General features: G+C 40.2%; 1 protein-coding gene across 1 annotated transcript; it reads right to left on the bottom strand.

Moving 5' to 3' along the window:
• Positions 1 to 79: 79 nt before the first annotated feature.
• Positions 80 to 19,679, bottom strand: LAPTM4A (lysosomal protein transmembrane 4 alpha). Its single transcript, XM_007183476.3, has 7 exons — positions 19,391 to 19,679; positions 9,622 to 9,742; positions 5,649 to 5,725; positions 5,419 to 5,541; positions 2,615 to 2,710; positions 1,996 to 2,094; positions 80 to 691 (listed from the first exon to the last, which is right to left on the bottom strand). Exons 1-7 carry the CDS (start codon positions 19,499 to 19,501, stop codon positions 617 to 619), a joined length of 702 nt encoding a protein of 233 aa, XP_007183538.2. The 5' UTR covers positions 19,502 to 19,679; the 3' UTR covers positions 80 to 616.
• Between the last annotated feature and the right edge of the window lie 786 nt (positions 19,680 to 20,465).

The raw sequence follows: 20,465 nt of genomic DNA, 5'->3' as shown, positions 1-20,465 counted from the left end.
AGTCTGAGTTTATTGCAATAGAAAATGTTGGGTTTCACCTACCAAAAAAGGATAACAGATTTTAAAAAAGAAACCAATAAATATTTAAGAGATTTATTAAAGCATCTTATCACAAAGATGGAAACACATACAAAATTAGAAACATGCAACCATCATCTTCCACAGTCAAGTTAAAATGTTATATATTTTTCCTGTTTTCAGAGCTGAAAACTCCAGATCTTATACCGAACTCGCTCACCCTGAATATTTAATTCATTCTTCCTGGAAGTATCCAGGGCAGCAAATAACCAAAATGCAAACTATTATATAAAGAAAGTGCAGTTAAAAAAGAATATGTGTAGAGAATGCCCACTTCCCACCCACCCCCCAATCAAAGGCAAACAATGGCACTTTGCTCTTGCTTAACCTAGATTGTCTTCAAAAACTATTAAAATGTAATACACTTAACAACAACAAAATCTGACTTTTAATAGCTATCCAAAAAGCTTGTTAGTGTTTAAACAAAGGAAAATGTATTTTATATCCAACAAGTTTGAAGAGCCCTGTGTTGCAGCATTTTGTAAAATAAACAAGACAAAAAGCTGGTATAGGGTTTATTGACAAAGGCAGAATTTCTTCAGGCAGGTATGTAAGGAGGTGGTGGTTCCTTCTCGGGCATCTTCACTGCCATTTCATAGGTTGGCAAAACATACTGAAGAGAGACAAAAAATTATATTAGACTTAATTCTCCTTTAAAATTCTATCTGAATAATTCAGCTTTCAGAATTAATACCTTTAATAGGGGTATATAAACCGACAGAAGAGCTGAAGAAACCATTAGCTAAGTACACTTCACCCTGAGTACACCTGACCCTTGAGCAATGTGGGCATTAGGGGTGCCGACACTGCACAGTTGAAAATCCACATATAACTTATAGTTGGCCCTCCGTATCTGCAGTTCCACATCTGCGGATTCAACGCAGACTGTATAGTACTGTAGTATTTACTACTGAAAAACATCTACATATTAGTGAACCCTCGCAGTTCAAACCCATGTTGTCCGAGGGTCAACTTTAGCTCCTGAGAGTAGAGATGACAAATAACCTGGAGCTTTTACACGCAGGTGAGATGTCTGATCCAAGATCACTAGAGATGGATGATGGAAGGAGGGAGGGCAGAAAAAATTTTGCTTCTGAACTGACCCTGAGGCCACCAGGACGCCTTGACAGGCGGTATGTGCTGCCATCCTCCCCTCGCTCCACTGTGACTGATAAAGCAGCAGTGCCAGGTACACCTCAGGAACTTAGGATCTCGGTGAAGGGTACCGCTGAACCATGCTAAAGGAACACTCCATTATGAGGCTGTATTTCATCAGAATCTGTAGGCCAAGGATCAAGTACTTGTGTCCTCTGCTCTAAGGTAAAGGACACATCTGTGTAGAAGAGTGGCATTTATAATCGAAGTGACTCCAATGTGACAGGCTGGCCCTACATGGGTCACATATACTCTACATGCTGGAAACCTGGGAAAACAGTACAGCAGCAACTAGAGGGCCTGAGGGGTAGGCCTCCCAACAGACTCATGGAATCCACTGCATTCATCTCCCCACAGGAAAATCAGCTTCCCCTTTGGACCATATGGATGTTTTTGGAAAGCAACACAAGCTTCAGCTGACGGTACCCTATCCTTAGAAGTTCCAGAAGCCAAGAGCCTGGCATCGCTCACACTGCTGGTCCCTGTCTGATCTCCCCCTCAAAATGTAACACTTGGAGACCGATTACGAATCAAACCTATCGGCCAAACAGAATGAGATGAGCAGTGCAGGGTGCCTCTAGCCCATGTACCCAGGATTCCAAGTGGGAAAGGCTGAAACTTGTAGATACAAGCTATCCACAAGTTTAGGATTATCCCTAAACCACAGTTATGGCACTGAAGAGAAAGTCAAGATCCAGGTTCTTCTCTTTGGAATAACTGATAAAGGCTAGTGAAGATTTAATACTGTAAAGGATCATTCACCTGTGGAGGTGCTTCAAAGGCAGGGTACACAGCAATCTCTGGCATGTTTCTGTTGTTGATGTATTTATAACAGTTCCAAACACAGTTGATTAGATAAGCCTAAAAGAATACAAACAAAATTTACATATGCTCGAAACTCAACAGACCACCTGCTCTAAAATTAAGGTGACTTACAATGCTCTCCCCACATTTTCTCCACAGAGAAGGAAACTGGCATCCACTTGGACCTAGCACAGGCCAGGCGCTTTCCCTACCTGCCCTCACTTAAATGTCACAGGTTTTATTACCACTGCTTTACAGAGAAACCAGAGTTTTGGGTTCCAATTCAAGTGTGACAACCATTGTGCTGCAGAAGAAATTCTATTTCTGAACCTTGGGAATTTTAACAGATTTTCAATCCAAATCATGAACCACATCCAAAAACACAATGATGGTCCTTAGGAAGAATCCTGGCATTTCCAACCACTGCCTGGAAACAAGAGGGAGGACATTCCCTGGAAGCTGTCTCTACTACTACATCAGAATAAGGAGAACTGTAAGGAGACACAGCAACAAGAAGGTTTTAGACGGACCGTGTCACAGTTCAAATGGCCCCCCAAATATTCAGTGAGCAACTCACCTTAAAAATGATGAACAAGGCAAAGAATACAAGAACAATGAACAGGAGGCAGCTGGAGTCCAAAGCCAGGAGGTCATCTTTATAGGGAAAATCAGGCTATAAAAAAAAGGGGGGGTGGGGGATGAATAGGCAGAGCAGAAAGGATTTTTAGAGAAGGGAAACTATTCTGTTATGATATCACAATGATGAGTACATGTCATTATACACTTGTCCAAATCCCCACAATGCACAACACCAAAAGTGACCTCTAATGTAAACCACGGGCTTTGAGTGATAATGATGTATCAGTGCAGGTGCATCAATTGGAACAAATATCCACTGTGGTTCAGAATATGGATCGTGAGGGAGGTTGGGTGGGCAGGAGGGGGTATATGGGAACTCGGCACTTTCTGTTCAATTTTGCTATGAACCTAAAACTGCTCTAAAAAATAAAGTTTATTAATTAAACATATACACACACACTTACAATTCAGCCATGGCACCTGTAGTTTGTGATGAACTAGAAAGCATCTTAAGAATACAAACAAAAGGCACCCAAGTCAGAACTGATATTCTAATAAAAACTTATAAGCAGAATTTAACTCAAAGTGCTTTCTAAGCCTCATCATCATTAATGCATGCCACTGATCACTTAAAATATATGTTTGAATACCCAGAAATATATGTTTGAATACTCCTAAGAGTCTAAACTGAGCTCATTTTCTCTTTACTCTTCACTATTTTACATCTTCCTGGCCTTTGGGAACGCACAGTCTCCTGTACATGACCCCAGATTTGTCCCTGCGTCACTAAGTCAGGAGGTGCTGAGATTTACCTAAGTTTCATGGGCTATTCAGTCCTACATGGGGAAAATGATTTTTTAAAAGCCAAGTGTCAGGAATTCCCTGGTGGTCCAGTGGTTAGAACTCCGTGCTTCCACTGCGGTGGCCGGGGTTCCACCCCTGGTCGGGGAACTAAGATCCCACAAGCCTCAAGGCGTGGCCAAAAAAAAAAAAAAAAGCCAATTGTCAGTCTCAACGCTCATCAGAAAGGGGCCAAAAGAAGGCATGTCCCTGGTTATGAAGCCAAACAAGCTTATACTATTTACTGGACACATAAAATGTTCTGCTGAGAAAGATCAGCTGTATTTACTCAAATATTTCTTTAGCATTTACTGAGTGCAAGGCAATGAGCTAGGTTCAGGGAGAAGGGCATTACAAACTAATTTAGGATTTACAAGCTGGCCAACAGAGAAAGCATCTTCCAGTCTGGGACACCAAGTGAATAACAGAACAGAGAAACCACTGGGGTTCTGCCAAAGGAATAGTAAATTCCTTTTGATGTTCTTCTATAAAGTTCATTTAATCTTTTAAAACTTGTAACTGTTTTTAATGGAAACATCAACACAAAGGCCCAAATAATTTTACATTTTCATAAAAAAAGCACACAGAAATCCCAAGGACCAGAAGAAAATCGTATCCACACACCAACCCCAAACCCTAGCTACGAAGTGTCTCCTTGGAACAAAACTGTTCTTTAAGCCTTCATCTATAAAGAAAAGGACAAAAACTGAATGGGACCAGCTCCCGGGGGAATGCTATAAATTTTATTCAGAAGGCTTGCAAATATTCAGCCAAGGACTACGTGATCAGAGAGAACTATGCTCAGGAAGCTGCTGACCACGGCTGACCAGGCCAGCAGGCCCTGCCCCGGGCCACCTCTCTCCAGCCCCATCACATGCTGCTCCCACCACGTCTGCCGGGCCACCGCGGTCACCTTTGAGTTCCCTGACTATGCCACGTTCCTTCCTGCATCAAGGTGTCTCTTTTACCTGGAACTTTCTTCTGTACTTTTCCTATCTGAAGTCCTACTCAGACTCTTGAGTGCAATTCAAAGCTCACTCCCCAGCCCAGGTGTGGTATCCGTGTGATACCCACTCACAAAGCAACCGACACTTTTACTTCACCGTCTTTATCACAATTTTAATTCAATAATCGTCAACTTCCCAATTCTTTCACTAGAAAGTAGGTTTTAACTGATGTAGCCCTAGGCCTGAGCAGAGTGCCTTGCGCATAGGAAGCCATCAACAAGTGTTTTTTGCATGAACGAATAATACATTTGTGGTATGCAAAATGGACTATCTGAAGTGGGTTTCGAGAAAATTCCCAAAAGACAGCATTTCTGAAATAAACTTCCATTTATCTGGATCCTTCACCTCCATCCAGACCTTACTTCAGCCCACAGTGTTCCCTGCCCCTCCATCCCATGGCATTAACTTATGCTCATTTACTGCTGTCATGGGACAGCCCTAGCTTATTATCACAAATGAGATCTTCATGTCTTGACTCCCCAAATACATGGTTTGCTCCTTGAAGAGAAGGAGGTTTGCTCCTTGAAGAGAAGGAAGTTATGTTTCTATTTATACCATTCACTAACAGTTTGCCTAGAATAGAGTGAAGGCTATAGAAGGCACTCAAATATTTGCTACAGATGCTTGCAAAGACAGAAAGCTACAACTCCAATGAGTGCCAAATACAGTCGAATTATTGTATTTTTCATATACCCCAAACAAAAGCTGAACTACTCCTTAAGTTCTATGATATCCATCTTTAGGGACTTTTAATATTGGACTATCCACGTGGTACGGCAAGAAGATATTCTATTTTCATCTTTTTGGTTTCAACATGGTCATTAAGAGTAGTAATGATAATTGCTTTAAAACATTTTAAAAAATAAACAGGGGAGGTTAAAATAAAAATAGTGCCCAAAAGCTGACTCTGAATTTCAATGAATGAAAAAGAAGTTTAATTAGCATACACACTTACTAACTGATCCAGATACTCTTTGATTCTTGGCAAGTAAGTGAGAGAACTGATAGCAACCAGGCAGCTGAGAACGAAGTCAAAAAGCCGGTAGCAGAAGAACGGGATCAGCCAACCCACTTGATACTGAAGGAAAGAAACAGCAACCACAACATCACGTCACGTATATGCAATGACTGGGTACCATTCAGTAAAACTCAGAACTCCAGAAGTTAAAATCATAGAATACTTACAGAAATTGCTCCGTATACCAGCATTGAACTGATGATAAACATAAGAACAGAGACGGCAAAAAGAACACAGGCGTTATCTAAGAAAACAAAAACAAGAATCTAATCAAGCTACTTATATAACAAAAAGAATAAAACTCTTTATGACAAAATAATGTTACTAAGTAATGAAGTTTGAGAAATCCGTGCCTTTTTCTTGTTTGTTAAACGGCCACAACTCACTGCCACTTATTTAGGATGGCACATGAAGCAGGTACTCTGCCAGCGACAGATCTCTGCCCAGAGTCTAACTTCTGAAGATATGAAATAGATAATTATAATTCAGTGTGGCAAGTGCTACAACAGAAGCAGAAACGATTAGTTTTGCCTGTAGAATCAGGGAAAAAATATGAAAGAAATGGTACAAGTTGGGTCTTGTGAGATAAGCAGGGTTCGACTGGAGCAAAAGGCTGGTATTTGCTTAAGAGACAGATGTATTAAACACAGTTATATAGATGCCCCCAACTGCCTTAGATAAAATACACAGCCTGAAATTCAAGGTTCTCCCTTAACCCCCCACCCCCATTTCAACACCTAAAATTCCCGCTCCGCATCCCTTCAACCATGGCTTCTCTGCTACATCCTGGTCTATTTTCCTCTTTGTTCCTCAACCCTTCCTCAGATTGCTGCCCTTCTCTACATTAATCCATGTTAACTAAATTTTCTCACAAAGCACTCATGTAATCTCAAACAAAACAAAAATAAACCAAAAAAGCACCCACACTCGACTTGATGAGTTTCTCAGCACAAATCTAAAGCTGATTCTCTGACTCTGGCTAGTTAAGAACCTGAAAGGCACTAACAACGATGAATGATTAGACTAACTGCTGAATGTTCACACTACTGGATAAATGTTATGTATCATCTTGTCACTTGGCAATGCAAACAGCATCAATATCTGGCACTAAACTAAGTAAGAATAGCCCGCTTTAAATTTTCCTAGAGGATGTAGGATAGCTAAATGTTAAGGACTTAAAGAACTTCCCTGCTGCAGAACGCAAAATTGCACTCAAAGGGAAGAATTCAAATATAAACAAACTTGAAAGCAAAATTTATCATTCAAACAATCAGCTTTCAAAAATCTGTTACTGGGACACTAGGAGTTGATTTTGACTTCTTAAAGTATTGGAATAATTAAAGTGAAGTTCAAGGTCTTCCACTGGAGCAACAAATAGCAAAACAGAGGAGAGATGGGGTGGTGGATGGGAAACACATTTCATGCCTGGAACAAGGGACACTCCAGTATGTGTGAATCAATAAGTCAAACAAAATATGAGAGGCTAGATGCCAGAGAAGAACCTCAGGTTCCCACCCACCACTACATTCAGCACCTCCTTGGGAGGCCACAAGTGTTCACCCATCTCCAAAATGAGTATAAATAAGGATAAATTCATATTTGAAAAACAGCTTGCATATGCTGCAGAAGTATTTCCTATAAACTGAGTGTCACATCCTATTTGGCTGATTAAAAATAACTAATCACAAACCTCATTTAAAAAAATCAGTTATCAGGCCAATGATTAGAAATTAACTTACCTTTGCAATACTGGGTCTGTGGGAAAGTAAAATTTTACCTTCCACAAAAACACCGGATTTGGCCTTGCTCTGGAGAACAGCCAGGTATTTACAGAGTAATAGGAGACTTGGTGGGCAATTGATGATCAGTAATGAGGCTGCGTCTTTGATTTTCCAGATCTGAACATTTCAATTAGCCGCTACATTGCTAATAGCTAAGGGCCTACACTAAATGATCTGCTTTGGATGGTTGAGTTTCCAGATACCTGAGATGGACAGGTTATCCTGGCTTCAGCTGTGGACAACGATGCTTGGGATAAACCTTGGAGAAACGCGTTCACAGTGTATGTTGTATGTACGATGCAGCCCCTCTTTGTTCTTGGCCAGGGTTAAGTCAACTGCATTTGATAATGGTCTACCTATGGCTCCTGATGAAGTGTTTCTGGGAGATCGATGCCCTGTAACCTCAGTGTATCAAAGATTTTATGAGTTTCAATACCATCCCACTGATTGCAACATCAGGATTGAGGTCCTCCCAGAAGATCGTCTCCTTTTTGTATCTAAAATCATCTTTAAGTCCAAGTTCTCAGATCTTGAAGCTTCAATCCCTGTGGCCTGTGCTGTCCCTCGAACAACTACCTTAATGTGCAGTTTCACCCCTTGAAAAAATCACACAGCTCATCTTTCTCCACCTGAGAATTTTGAAGCTGACTCAACCCTCTGTAGCACCACTGCACATTAGAAGCTGGATTTCTGTCTGAGGATCCCGTTTGTTATCTTACATTTTTAAATATTTTAGATGATTTGATTTTAAATGGAATGCCCCTTTGTTGTTTTATGATCCCTTATTAAGTAGGGTCTGCCTCTCTCTTTAACCTCATAAGGAATTATAATAAAATGCATTTTTAAAATTTGTAAAAAAAAAAAAAAAAAAACAAAAAACACCAACTACCGTATGACCAAGAACTATGTATTTTTTTTTTATATTCGCTCAACAACAGGGCTTCGGTAGAATATAATCAACAAAAATATGATAATGAATAGACCTGATTTTCTCTATAGCAGCGACAACACTCACGCAACATGCAGTGAATCTGTGACTTCTTCGCTGCAGCTCTAACAAAAGAGTCAGTTGTACAGACCTACGAGAATCTCAATAACCATAAATCTTTTTCTACACCTCAATTTTAAGAGAAACACACATGACAAGGGAAAACGCTGACGTTAGCAGGTTCAGTAAAATTTTACAGCCTAAAGTAAAATTTTATAAATGCCAAAAAATCGTCACTGGAAGCTAAAGTTTTATTTATTGTTCTATTCTGGCTTTTAAATAAAAACAGATTACTCAGAAGAAAAAAAATCAAATGCCAGAAAGTATGTTTCTGTATGTTCTTGGTATTTCTGCTATCAATTTGACAACAAAATTAAAGGATTATACTGTATTTGGAAATACAGTCAGGAAACTCATTAAAAAAAAAAAAACACTTTAAAAACACAGTATGAACAATTGTTGGTGTTATCACACTACAATGTATAACAGATGGCCAGAAAACTCTACTTGGCTCCTAAAATAGGTTAGCCCTGAGGACAATGAATCATTTGAATTAATAACCAAATTTTGTTTTAAAAAACTTCATTAATGGATCAGAGAAGATCATAATGTACAGAAGTACAGAACTTGATGATAAAAGCTAATCTAAAAAGATCCTACAATATAAATACAACACACATGTGAACTGGGAACATTTTTTCTGAAATGAAATTTTTCTGAAGAAGAAATTGTTCACAGTAAAAAGTCTGAAGCATAATTTTTTGTTCAAATATTAAATGTTTAACATAATTTTAATATAAAATTCAACCTGCATTTTAGAGAAAGATAATGAAAAATACTGCTATCAGGGAATAAGTAGGTTTAAAAAGGTAATTTCCATGAACATTCATTCCATGAATGTTCTAGAAGTACTCTATTTTTAACGCCAATGTCAAATCTTCATCTAAACAATAAAAATATATTAAGAATTGAGACCCTTGGCAAAAGATACCACCAAATATTCAAATAATTCACATTTTATATTTTACTGTAAGATTTTTGCTCCATGAGCAAATCCATCCTCTACTACAACTTGTCAGCTGACCCTCAAAGGCTCAGTCTTTTTTGTAATTCCTTCTCCCCTCCTCTCTCCACAGTACCCCAATGTATACAATACACATTTCTCAAAAATCTTCTAGCAGTCTATTACATTTTCTGGCTACAAATGCTCAATTATAATTCTCAGTTATAATGCTCAATTATAATTTTTGAAAAACCTACAAAAACATTTTGTGCCTCGGCAAGTATAATAACAAACATAATTTAATCAATCCTTCTCTAAGTAACTGTATGTGTGTAATTAGCAGGAGATATTTTCAACTAAAAACATACCAGTCATTCTCTCGGACGAATAGTAATTGCCAATGACTTCATACTGAATGTTGACAGCTGGCATTGAGTTTGGATGTGTTACTTCCACAGTCAGCAAAATTGCCATCAACAGGTTGACCACCTGTGAAAGATAACAGTTTATCAATTATACTACTAACCAGGGAGTGAGCAGTCCTCAGCACAATCTTTAGATGTCCTCCCCTATTTAACATTGTTTTCCCTGAAGTAACAGAGACACAAAAAGGGGACTACCTGTGAGACAAAATACACAATACCGTTTTAAGAATACCTTTAAAGTAAATATTTCATAAAGTGAAAGTACAAACTTTATCATTTCAGAGAAAAGATGTTTGACTGATCCTGTGTCAATATAACAGAATAAGAAGGCACAACAATGAAAAATGAGAGATCATCACAAATTATTCATTTGAATCACATATTTATTCATATCCCAGTCTCAGAATTTCCAGACTTGAAGAAGCTAATCCATCAGATAAATATAATTTCCATGGGCTAAGTATGTAATGATCCATCAGATAAGCCTAAAGCCCCTCCACAGTTATCTCCTGTCCAGCGATAGGGAACTATAAACTCTTGAGCTACACTCAAATGCTTAAAAAGATTTTGACTGTGCCACTTAACTTTCACCTATTGGTCTTAATTCTACAGTTTGAGATAATTTGCTACCCCTTCTGAATAAGCGCTCCTCTGACACCTAAGGGCAGCCAACATATGCCTCCAAATATTGTCTTTTCTAGAATAAACACTCAGGTTCTTAAACCAGTTTTCTAACCAGCATATTTTCCAGCTAGCTCACTAGTTCCTCTTTGCTCCCCTCCATACACACGTTCCAGTTTGTTCAACATACTATTAAAAAGAGAGAAGATCAGCCTGATCACAACACATCGGGATCTCAGTTCCCACATCCTAGCCTAACAAATTTCAGTTAACGCAGCCTGAAAGGGCACTGGCTGCATAAATCTTTTGAATGTCACATGAGTGACTCCCTAAAACTCCCAGTTCTTTTTCACATTTGATCCTGCTAAGCTACCACCTATATCTACCTGTAGAGTTGGATTCAGAGGCCCAAGCGTAAGCCCTTATATATATTTGCAATCAAATTTCATCTTATTAACATTCTTGCCTATCAAGATTTTCTCCATCTAGATTCTGACACCCTACGGATAGACTTACTCTCTCTCAGCTTCCTGCATTTGAAAATATGATCATCATGTAATGAGAATCTCCATCTAAGTCATAAGCAAAAGAACAGGGCTCGGGCTTCCCTGGTGGCGCAGTGGTTGAGAATCTGCCTGCTAATGCAGGGGACACGGGTTCGAGCCCTGGTCTGGGAAGATCCCACATGCCACGGAGCAGCTGGGCCCGTGAGCCACAAGTGCTGAGCCTGCGTGTCTGGAGCCTGTGCCCCGCAACGGGAGGGGCCGCGATAGAGAAAGGCCCGCGCACCGCGATGAAGAGCGGTCCCCGCACCGCGATGAAGAGTGGCCCCCGCTTGCCGCAACTGGAGAAAGCCCTCGCACGAACCGAAGACCCAACACAGCCAAAAATAAAAAAAAAAAAAAAAAAAAGAACAGGGCTGATGACAAAGCCCCCAGACAGAGGCTGTTCTCTTCCCATTAGCCAGCAACCTTTGAATAAAAGTCTTTAGTCCAGAGAAACATCTTGAGACTTTGTCAAACATCTTGCTGAAATCCCATCACTGGTATCTGGTGAATTTTCTTAGTCTACCAGGGCGTAACTCCAATTCAAAAAGGAAATTCTCTAGGCCTCTAGTTGTTAGTGAACTGCACAGTTATCCCAGGAGGCACCACTTCCTTTAAGTGATCAAAACAACCCTAATGATTTGAGGATTGGAGTAGGCTTCCCTATCTAAAGTTCACAGAATCTGTCTTCCTTCCCTTTGTGAACATTTGACACTTTCAAGGGATCTCGGAGCTTTACCAACAGTGTTTTAAACAATCTCTATTATGTAGCTCTCTCCTGTCCACCCTGAATGATAACACAGCTTATCAGCTGAAGGCATTTCACATTCTATAAGACATGCAGCCCAAGTTTTATCTTTAAATAAGATAAACAATGTCACAATACCTAATTCAGAATCAATTGATATTTCTGACTATATACTATAAGTAAATTCACATATATTACTTCACTTATTCCTCACAACAATCTTGTGAAGTATTACTTACGCCCATTTGCAGATGGGTAAACTAAGGTTCAGCAAAGTGAAATAACTTGTGTTAAGTTCACTGAGCTGAAGAGCTAGGATACAAATCTGGTTCTTTTTAAGGCATCCTTCTGTTTACCACTATAGGATTACTTATAACCATTCCTAAGCAACCCTTGTTTTGAGATCTTTCCAAAATAAACCATTATTTAAGGCTATAAAATGTTTATACTTTACCCTCTAAATAAATAGGTTCAGTAACATGCCTTTTTCCTTGCACTGCTCAAAAGCAAGGTATTTTATCCTTCAATGCTTGAAAGGTCTTACAAGGGACAGTCATATTTGCAAGGTGACTCCCCAGTTGAAGGCTGATTTTTTTTTTATTGCCCATTTTTATTGCAATGGGTTTTGGACAGTATATGTGGTGTATGAGTATGAGTTAATACAATCACGTGAATTAATTATTGAACAATCAGATATATCTACTAAAACACTGTATATTCTGTGTATGGAAATGAGTTCGAAATCAATTCACCAAACTCTTCTTTGCTAAGCACAATACGGTCATAGTTTAAAAGCTCTGCACTGTACAGAAAAACACTTTCATGTCAAGAAAAACGTGCAAACTCAAATTACTACGTGAAGGAAATGACACAACAAAAATATTTAGGAGTTTAATTTTCCCTTCTTAAATATTTGTATCACATGTAGGATTTATAAAAATCTCTTTTCTTCTCTTCCATGGGTAAGTCACAGACTCACCCATTATTATCTTCTAGTATTAGTGACACTTCAAATTTCTTTTCACTGTGAGTCATACCCCCGAATATTAAACAAAATAAATATAAGTCTAATCAAAAGGACCAAGAAATGGTAAAATAAATTCAGCACTATTTCATTAAACGCTCAATTTTTCAAATCTTCATTGAATTAATTATATTTCAATAGCACCCCAACTTAACATTTTAAAGTACTAATCTGGAAAACCCATCCTTGTGATCTTAAAAGATACATCACTGAGCACCTATCCTGTGCTCATATGTAGGCCCTATCCTATTTACTTTTGATTACAGTTGATATTTCTACTAAGTTCCATGTAGTGTTTTTTAAAACACACATAAAACTTTATAGTTTTGTAATATAAAATTTCTATGAAGAGAGCAACTATATACAAACAATTCCAGAATATTTATTCCTGATTCATTTTTCCCTTTTACTCCATTCACGAAAGAAAATTAGTAAAAATGTAATTAAAATAATGATCAACTTCTAAACCGAGTAATATGGAGAGGTATAGAATGCAGCAAATATGTCAACAGCATGGGCAATGGACACACCAATGTAGGAGCGGTATTATATTTAGTGAGATAAACAATGTGGTTTGTGTTATAAACCTAGTGCACACTTTATATAAGTAAAGAAACAGCAAAGAAGACCAGATGTGTTAGATTTCACTTGTTTCAAAGGAATAGTATCAGATCCTTGCCTGGGGAGAGTAATTCCTCTTTGCTTCTCATTTCAAGGCCACACCCATCCCAGAAGACCCTTGAGGACCGGTTTTGTTTCTGTTTTATTTTTTAATCATTATTCTTTAGTTTTCCCACAGCCTATTTTGCCACAACCCAATATCTGCTAAGACTATAATTAGAACAGTGTTTTAGGGCAACCTGATAAGGGTCTCAAGCAAGTCAGAGAGCCGTCATCAGACAGAGACCAAAATGGACTATCTTTAAAAATGTTGTTAAATGTATATATAGTTAAATGCATGTATACGGTTGTTGTTTACCATTATGTGCAGTTACAAATGAGTTATTCCTACTATTTTTGGAGGAGAGAATTCATTTAATAAATGTCTAATAAGTACTTCAAATGCTCTAATAAGTTACTATTAAACACACAGTTTATAGAGAAAGGCATATCATCTTCCTCCCTCAAGGAGAACATCTTGTTGTAGGGGGTAAAAATTTTTAAAAAGATAATCATACTAATGTGTAATTAGTACTATTTAATAAGTACATACAAGAGGTATGCAGTAACTTTTCCAGGTACACAGTGAGGAAACCAGATCCCTCTGGCTGGGAGTCGAGGAAGCTTCATCAAGAAAAGAACTGAGGGCTTCCCTGGTGGCACAGTGGTTGAGAATCTCACTGCCAATGCAGGGGACACGGGTTCGAGCCCTGGTCTGGGAAGATCCCACATGCCGCCGAGCAACTAGGCCCGTGAGCCACAATTACTGAGCCTGCGCGTCTGGAGCCTGTGCTCCGCAACAAGAGAGGCCGCGATAGTGAGAGGCCCGCGCACCGCGATGAAGAGTGGCCCCCGCTTGCCACAACTATAGAAAGCCCTCGCACAGAAATGAAGACCCAACACAGCCATAAATTAAAAAAAAAAAAAAAAAAGAACCAGCCATTAAAAAAAAAAAAAAGAAAACAACTGAACTATTAAAAAACTAACTGCATAGAGGAAAACGTAGGAAGAACACTCTTTGACATAAATCACAGCAAGATCTTTTCTGACCCACCTCCTAGAGTAATGGAAATAAAAACAAACAAATGGGACCTAATGAAACTTAAAAGGTTTTGCAGAGCAAAGGAAACTAAAATCAAGACGAAAAGACAACCCTCAAAATGGGAGAAAATATTTGCAAACGAATCAACAAAGGATTAATCTCCAAAATATATAAACAGCTCATGCAGCTAAATATCAAAAGAAACAAACAACCCAATCCAAAAATGAGCAGAAGACCTAAACAGACATTTCTCCAAAGAAGACATACAGATGGCCAAGAGACACATGAAAAGATGCTCAACATCACTAATTATTAGAGAAATGCAATCAAAACTACAATGAGGTATCATCTCACACTGGTTAGAATGGGCATCATCAGAAAATCTACAAACAACAAAAGCTGGAAAGGGTGTGGAGAAAAGGGAACCCTCTTGCACTGTTGGTGGGAATGTAAATTGATACAGCCACTATGGAGAACAGTATGGAGGTTCCTCAAAAAACTAAAAATATAATTACCATATGACCCAGCAATCCCACTACTGGGCATATACCCTGAGAAAACCATAATTCAAAAAGACACATGCACCCCAATGTTCACTGCAGCACTATTTACAATAGCCAGGTCATGGAAGCAACCTAAATGCCCATCGACAGACAAATGGATAAAGAAGATGTGGTACATATACACAATAGAATATTACTCAGCCATAAAAAGGACTGAAATTGAGTCATTTGTGCAGACAGGGATGGACCTAGAGACTGTCATACAGAGTGAAGTCAGTCAGAAAGAGAAAAACAAATATCATATATTAACGCATATATGTGGAATCTAGAAAAATGGCACAGATGAACCTGTCTACAAGGCAGAAATGGAGACACAGGTGTAGAAAACAAATATATGGACACCAAGGGGAGAAAGTGGGGGGCTGGGGGTGGGATGAATCGGGAGATTGGGATTGACATGTATACACTAATAATGTATAAAATAGGTAACTAATAAGAACCTGCTGTATAGCACAGGGAACTCCACTGTACAGTAGAAACTAACACAACATTGTAAAACAACTATACCCCAATAAAAAAAATAATAAATAACTGGAATTGGCAAAATGGTTGTTAATGGTTGAAGCTGTATGATAAGTAAATGAAAGGTTTTTATACTATTTCATTATTTTTGTGTATTTGAGATTTTTCTCAATAAGGTTTTTAAAAAGTGACTTGGGGGAGAGCATTTTGGAGAGCAGGAATAGCATATTCAAAGGCACCGAGGCAAAAAAAAAAAAAGGTATTTGAGGAAAGATACTAACTTTGAAATATACACAAGCTATACTTATTTAAAGGTGTCCGGGGATGAGGACTGGAAAGGAACACAGCTTGAGGGAGCCTGTCTTCACTTCTACCCCAGCTACCTAACTTTTAGACTGTTTATGGTGAAGACACTCATGAAAAATTAGCCATATATTAAATCTTTCCAAGACCTAAAATTATAACAAATGCTCAAAATGTCTTCTTGTAGTACACCATTAACCATGAAAGAGGACACCCCTGCAGCAGACTTTTAAGCTCGTTTTCAATCGTTCAATAAGCATCTGAACTTATACCACATAAGAAACTGTTGTTTAAAATCACGTGGCTTCAAATTTTTCAATAAATGATAGAAAAAACAACTTATCAACATGAGAGTTTAAACTCTCATTCTGAAATTTCATATTACTTAAACCAGGTATTAAGCCAGGCATGCTTCTTTCAACTGGCTCTGGCTTCTCTGTGTCCTACTGCACTATTTAATACCATACAATTAATCCTTTACTCTACAGTGTGCAATCGCCTAACATGAGACCAGCAGAGGCAGTTCTAGAAGGCAATGACACTGTATCAGATACAAAGTCGTTGCTACAGTGTCTGCACCCAGCAGGAGGGAGGACTGCACCCCTAGGTTCCAAACAGCACAGGGCAATCTAAAGAGAATCATATTCTCCCACCTGGAACAGAGGAGGAAGAGTATCCTGACAAGGTACTTGCAGAGGGAAGTGACATTCCAGTTCACCCACTCCCATATTATTTCTCTTAGTAAAGAAGCTTCTGGCAAAAAAATGCACTGTTCAGACAACTCCTCTTTGCTTGCGTCTTGGTGATCTTGTTTTCTGAATGTTACATGTCTCCCCAACTAGACAGATATTGTGTCTTTATAGTGCCAGGATCCTGAAGCCACACTTTTTTTTTTAAATTTATTTATTTATTTATTAATTTATTATTTATTTATTATTTATTTATTTATTTATTTATTTATGGCTGTGTTGGGTCTTCGTTTCTGTGCGAGGGCTTTCTCCAGTTGCGGCGAGCGGGGGCCACTCTTCATCGCGGTGCGCGGGCCTCTCACTGTCGCGGCCTATCCCGTTGCGGAGCACAGGCTCCAGACGCGCAGGCTCAGCAGTTGTGGCTCACGGGCCCAGCCGCTCCGCGACATGTGGGATCCTCCCGGAAAGGGGCACGAACCCGTGTCCCCTGCACTGGCAGGCGGACTCCTAACCACTGCGCCACCAGGGAAGCCCCCACACTTTTTAAAGTCACCAATACAATTACAATACTGTAATCCACAAAACCAATGGCCTTTTCCAGTTCTTAACGTAATTTGAATCTGATATTACTGATCACCTTCTCCTTCTCCCTTGACACTGTACCATTAAGTTTCACTTTTGTATCTTTGCTCCAAAGTTCTTTGCAATACCATCAGTATCTTAATGGCAGATGCCATGGCCAAGACAAGAAACACTTGAGAGCCTCTGTGTGGCAGCTAATAGGAACACAAAAGACGAATAATACGTCTCTGTGATTTATTCTTTCTGTATGTGCACCACAGCCATTTACATTGTAGATAATCAATATATCTCTTAAAACAGATTAACTGATGTAAGCAGCTTATAATATTCTACTAACCAGAGAAAGCCATGCAAAGAAAGAACAGCTACGGCATCTTTTTATAAAACTAAAGCACGCAAAAAGGATGCCATGCAAAATGTTTTCACATCAAGTCCTTCCAGTGGGAAACAGATTTACAACTCCCTGTTCCCTATTTTGGGAGAATAAATGCCCTTACTAAAGTTCTTCTCTCTGCATTTTGAGTTCCATGGTTTATAACTCCTACTTTTCCTTGCTATTCCCTTAATTTTTATGAGCTGAGCCCATAGCATCAAAAAAAAATCTGCCTTGGAAAGAAATACAGCCAATTACATTCAGATGGTTGAAACAGAGATGGTGTTTATTTTCTTCTTGAGGAGTTAGAAATCCTTTGTTCTGTGAATGGAGGGAAGGATATGAGAAGAAACAGGAAGAGTAAGTTTGCAGGTTGAGTCCCAGGCTGCTGAGCTCTTTCTCAATTAAGTAGGAGGGAAGGTCATCTTCTAGGGATGAGGGAAGCAGGTTTGACTAAGAGACCTGAGGACCCTGAAGATTTGAATTATTCAGTTAGGGAAGGCAGAGCTAAGGACAAACAAAGAAATTGAAGACCCAGACCCTTAGCAAAATGAAGAAATAAAAAGTTAGAAATACAATGCTGCTGTTGTCCTGAACTGATCAACGTCCAGTTTTACAAATCAGTTAAAATACAAAGGGGGGGTGGTCTTCGTGGGGAAATGTGATATAATTATAGCAATAAGATGATGTTTCTGAATATAAAAACAATGGAAATATTAAAATAAGCTTAGAAACAACCCAATAAGCCTACACATTCAAGTTTTGTTGTTTTTAATGTACATTAATGAAGCAAGACTGTAAGTAACAACATGGCAATTAGGAATAAAGTGGAGTTCCAGTAGTCCTCTGGGGGTGGGGCATTAAACTGTATCTGCCTAACTGAAGATGATTCTCATCTGGTGTTTGCCAAATGGTGATGATTTCGATCAAACCTCTGGGGTGGGAAGAAATGAGAACAGAGAAAGGCAAAAAGATACATCTGTGATAAAGCTTTTCCTTTTTCACAGTTCACAGATGTTATCAGAAACTGCAGTATCACTAATGCCACAACCTCCCAAACCAAAAACAAAAATTAAAAAAGTCACAAAGTCATTAGCGAACATGACCAAGTCGACAATATGAGAACTTTGTCAAAACTTCTGTAAAGTCATCATAACCTAAAACTACTTAAACAGAAGCACATATTTACAAGTCACAAGTTAGATTCAATGTATATGGATACTGGAGATGGTGGTAAGAAATCACAAAGGTATTACTAGTGAACCACCAATCAATAATACTGTAAACTTGGTTATGACATAGAATTACATAGATCTTGGCCCCCAGGGAATGCTAGCATATGTGACCAAAATGGAGTAAGCCCTCAACAAAGGTCTCAAAAAGCGGAATAGGTCTGTTATGAAAAGCGTCTCATGAGCACGGGATGGGGGAGTGAGGGGATCTACTGCATTAGGAAAAGGCAAATCGAGTGTATGTAAATCCTGGCAAATGGTATTACCTCCAAGCGTACTTCCAGACTCACATCAGAGGCCTTTCTGCCTACATCACAAACACACTGTAACAAATAAGGTCCAGGAACCACAGACAACTGCGTTAAAAATGGATATGGCGCCTTCCCTTCAAGCAAGAAGTAATGTTAAAACTAGGCTGCATCTATCAAGGTGCATTCCTATTTGTTTCGCTGGGGAAAAAAAAAAAAAATCCAGAAAGCACTGGGGGAAGGGAGAGTTCTTTCAGATCACGGAAGCACTCAAAAAGATGCCGAAACCTGGTCATTTCCAGAACTCCCCAAACCAAAACCTAGCACCCTCATCCCGCCGCCCACCCCCCACGCCCCCCTGCAGCGCCTCTGCTTTTCCCAGTCTCGCTTTCCTCCTCTTACTCTCGCCCAAAAACCATCTCCCTATTCCCACCCACCACCATTCCGATTCCGGGACACAAGTCAGCCCCCTCAAAGTTAGAGGCCCCTAAAAAGAAGGTCCCCCACGCCTTCCCGCCCCACCCCTTCCCAGTGGATCCCCCCTTTCGGACCACCCCCCCCTTCCCGCTCCTGGCGCATTCCCCCCAGCGCCCCTACCCTCCCGCCTCGCCAGCCCTTACCATGTACCAGGTCCCCAGGATGATTGTCCCGGTGCGGACATGGCAACAGCCGCAGCACCGGGTGCTGTAGAACCGGTCGCTGCGGCTCCGCTTGAAAGTCATGGACACCATTGGGAATCTGGCGGGCCTCGTTCTTGGCCGGGGCCCTGACAAACTCCTTCCGCCCAGCGGTTGAACCCAGATAACTCCGTCACTGTCCAAAATCAAACGACTCGTTTTCTAGCCCGCCCCCGGCCCGGGCCCCAGCCAGACCCTTCGCACCTGCGCACTGAAGGCCCAGCGCTACTCTCGCGCGAGCTCGGTTTACCCTTTTCCTCCACCTTCCCCGCACACAGGCCAATGGAAGAGCGGAAAGCTAGGTGGACCCGGCCCTTGATTGGAAAAACTTGGAGATTGACAAGATCTCATGCCCAATCAGAACCGCAACTCGCCTTAGCGCTAATGGATCCCTGCCTCTTACTTGAGGGCGAGGGGTGGCTCGTAGGCCTAGGGTAGTTCGGGTTGAGGGGAGCCGGGTGGTCAGCATCCCCGAAATGAGAGCGGCAAGAAGAGAGGCATTTAATGGGGAAAAAAAAGAGGGTCGAGATGGAGTAGATGGCAGAAACCGGGAACGAAGGACTTTCCTGAGTGACATCTGCCACGTACTGCTTCGGAGGCGACACGGGACCACGACTGCTCACGTGAGTTTTGCGCATAGCTCAATTATGGGGCCGGCCAGGGGCGGTGCCTGAGGGAAAGGGGGCGGGGCTAATCCCTGCTCTGGGGCCTTCCAGGCTAAGGGAATCGGGGATTTACTGGAGGGGGAAAGGGTTAGCTTTCCACTCTCACTCACTCTGACGCCTCTTTGGTGGGAGCAAAGAAGTACCATCCAGCCCTGCCAAAGGCAAGTGTGAAGCAAAAGGGTTGACGAAAATGAAAGCAAAGTAAAGCGGAAGAACTGCTTAGCTGTTGAGTGTTTACAGGTAGAGTGATTTTTATAGGGAAAAATTGTGAAACACGATGCAATGTACTAAAAGATTCCCGGGTGTTTTCATTGAAAAACCAGCCATAGTCTGGCTCACCTTTCAGGGTATTC

The sequence above is a fragment of the Balaenoptera acutorostrata genome, chromosome 12 (assembly GCF_949987535.1).
Source record: "Balaenoptera acutorostrata chromosome 12, mBalAcu1.1, whole genome shotgun sequence".
Classification (NCBI taxonomy): domain Eukaryota; kingdom Metazoa; phylum Chordata; class Mammalia; order Artiodactyla; family Balaenopteridae; genus Balaenoptera; species Balaenoptera acutorostrata.
Note: the sequence above shows the minus strand (reverse complement) of the source record. Positions and strands in the feature narration are given on the sequence as shown.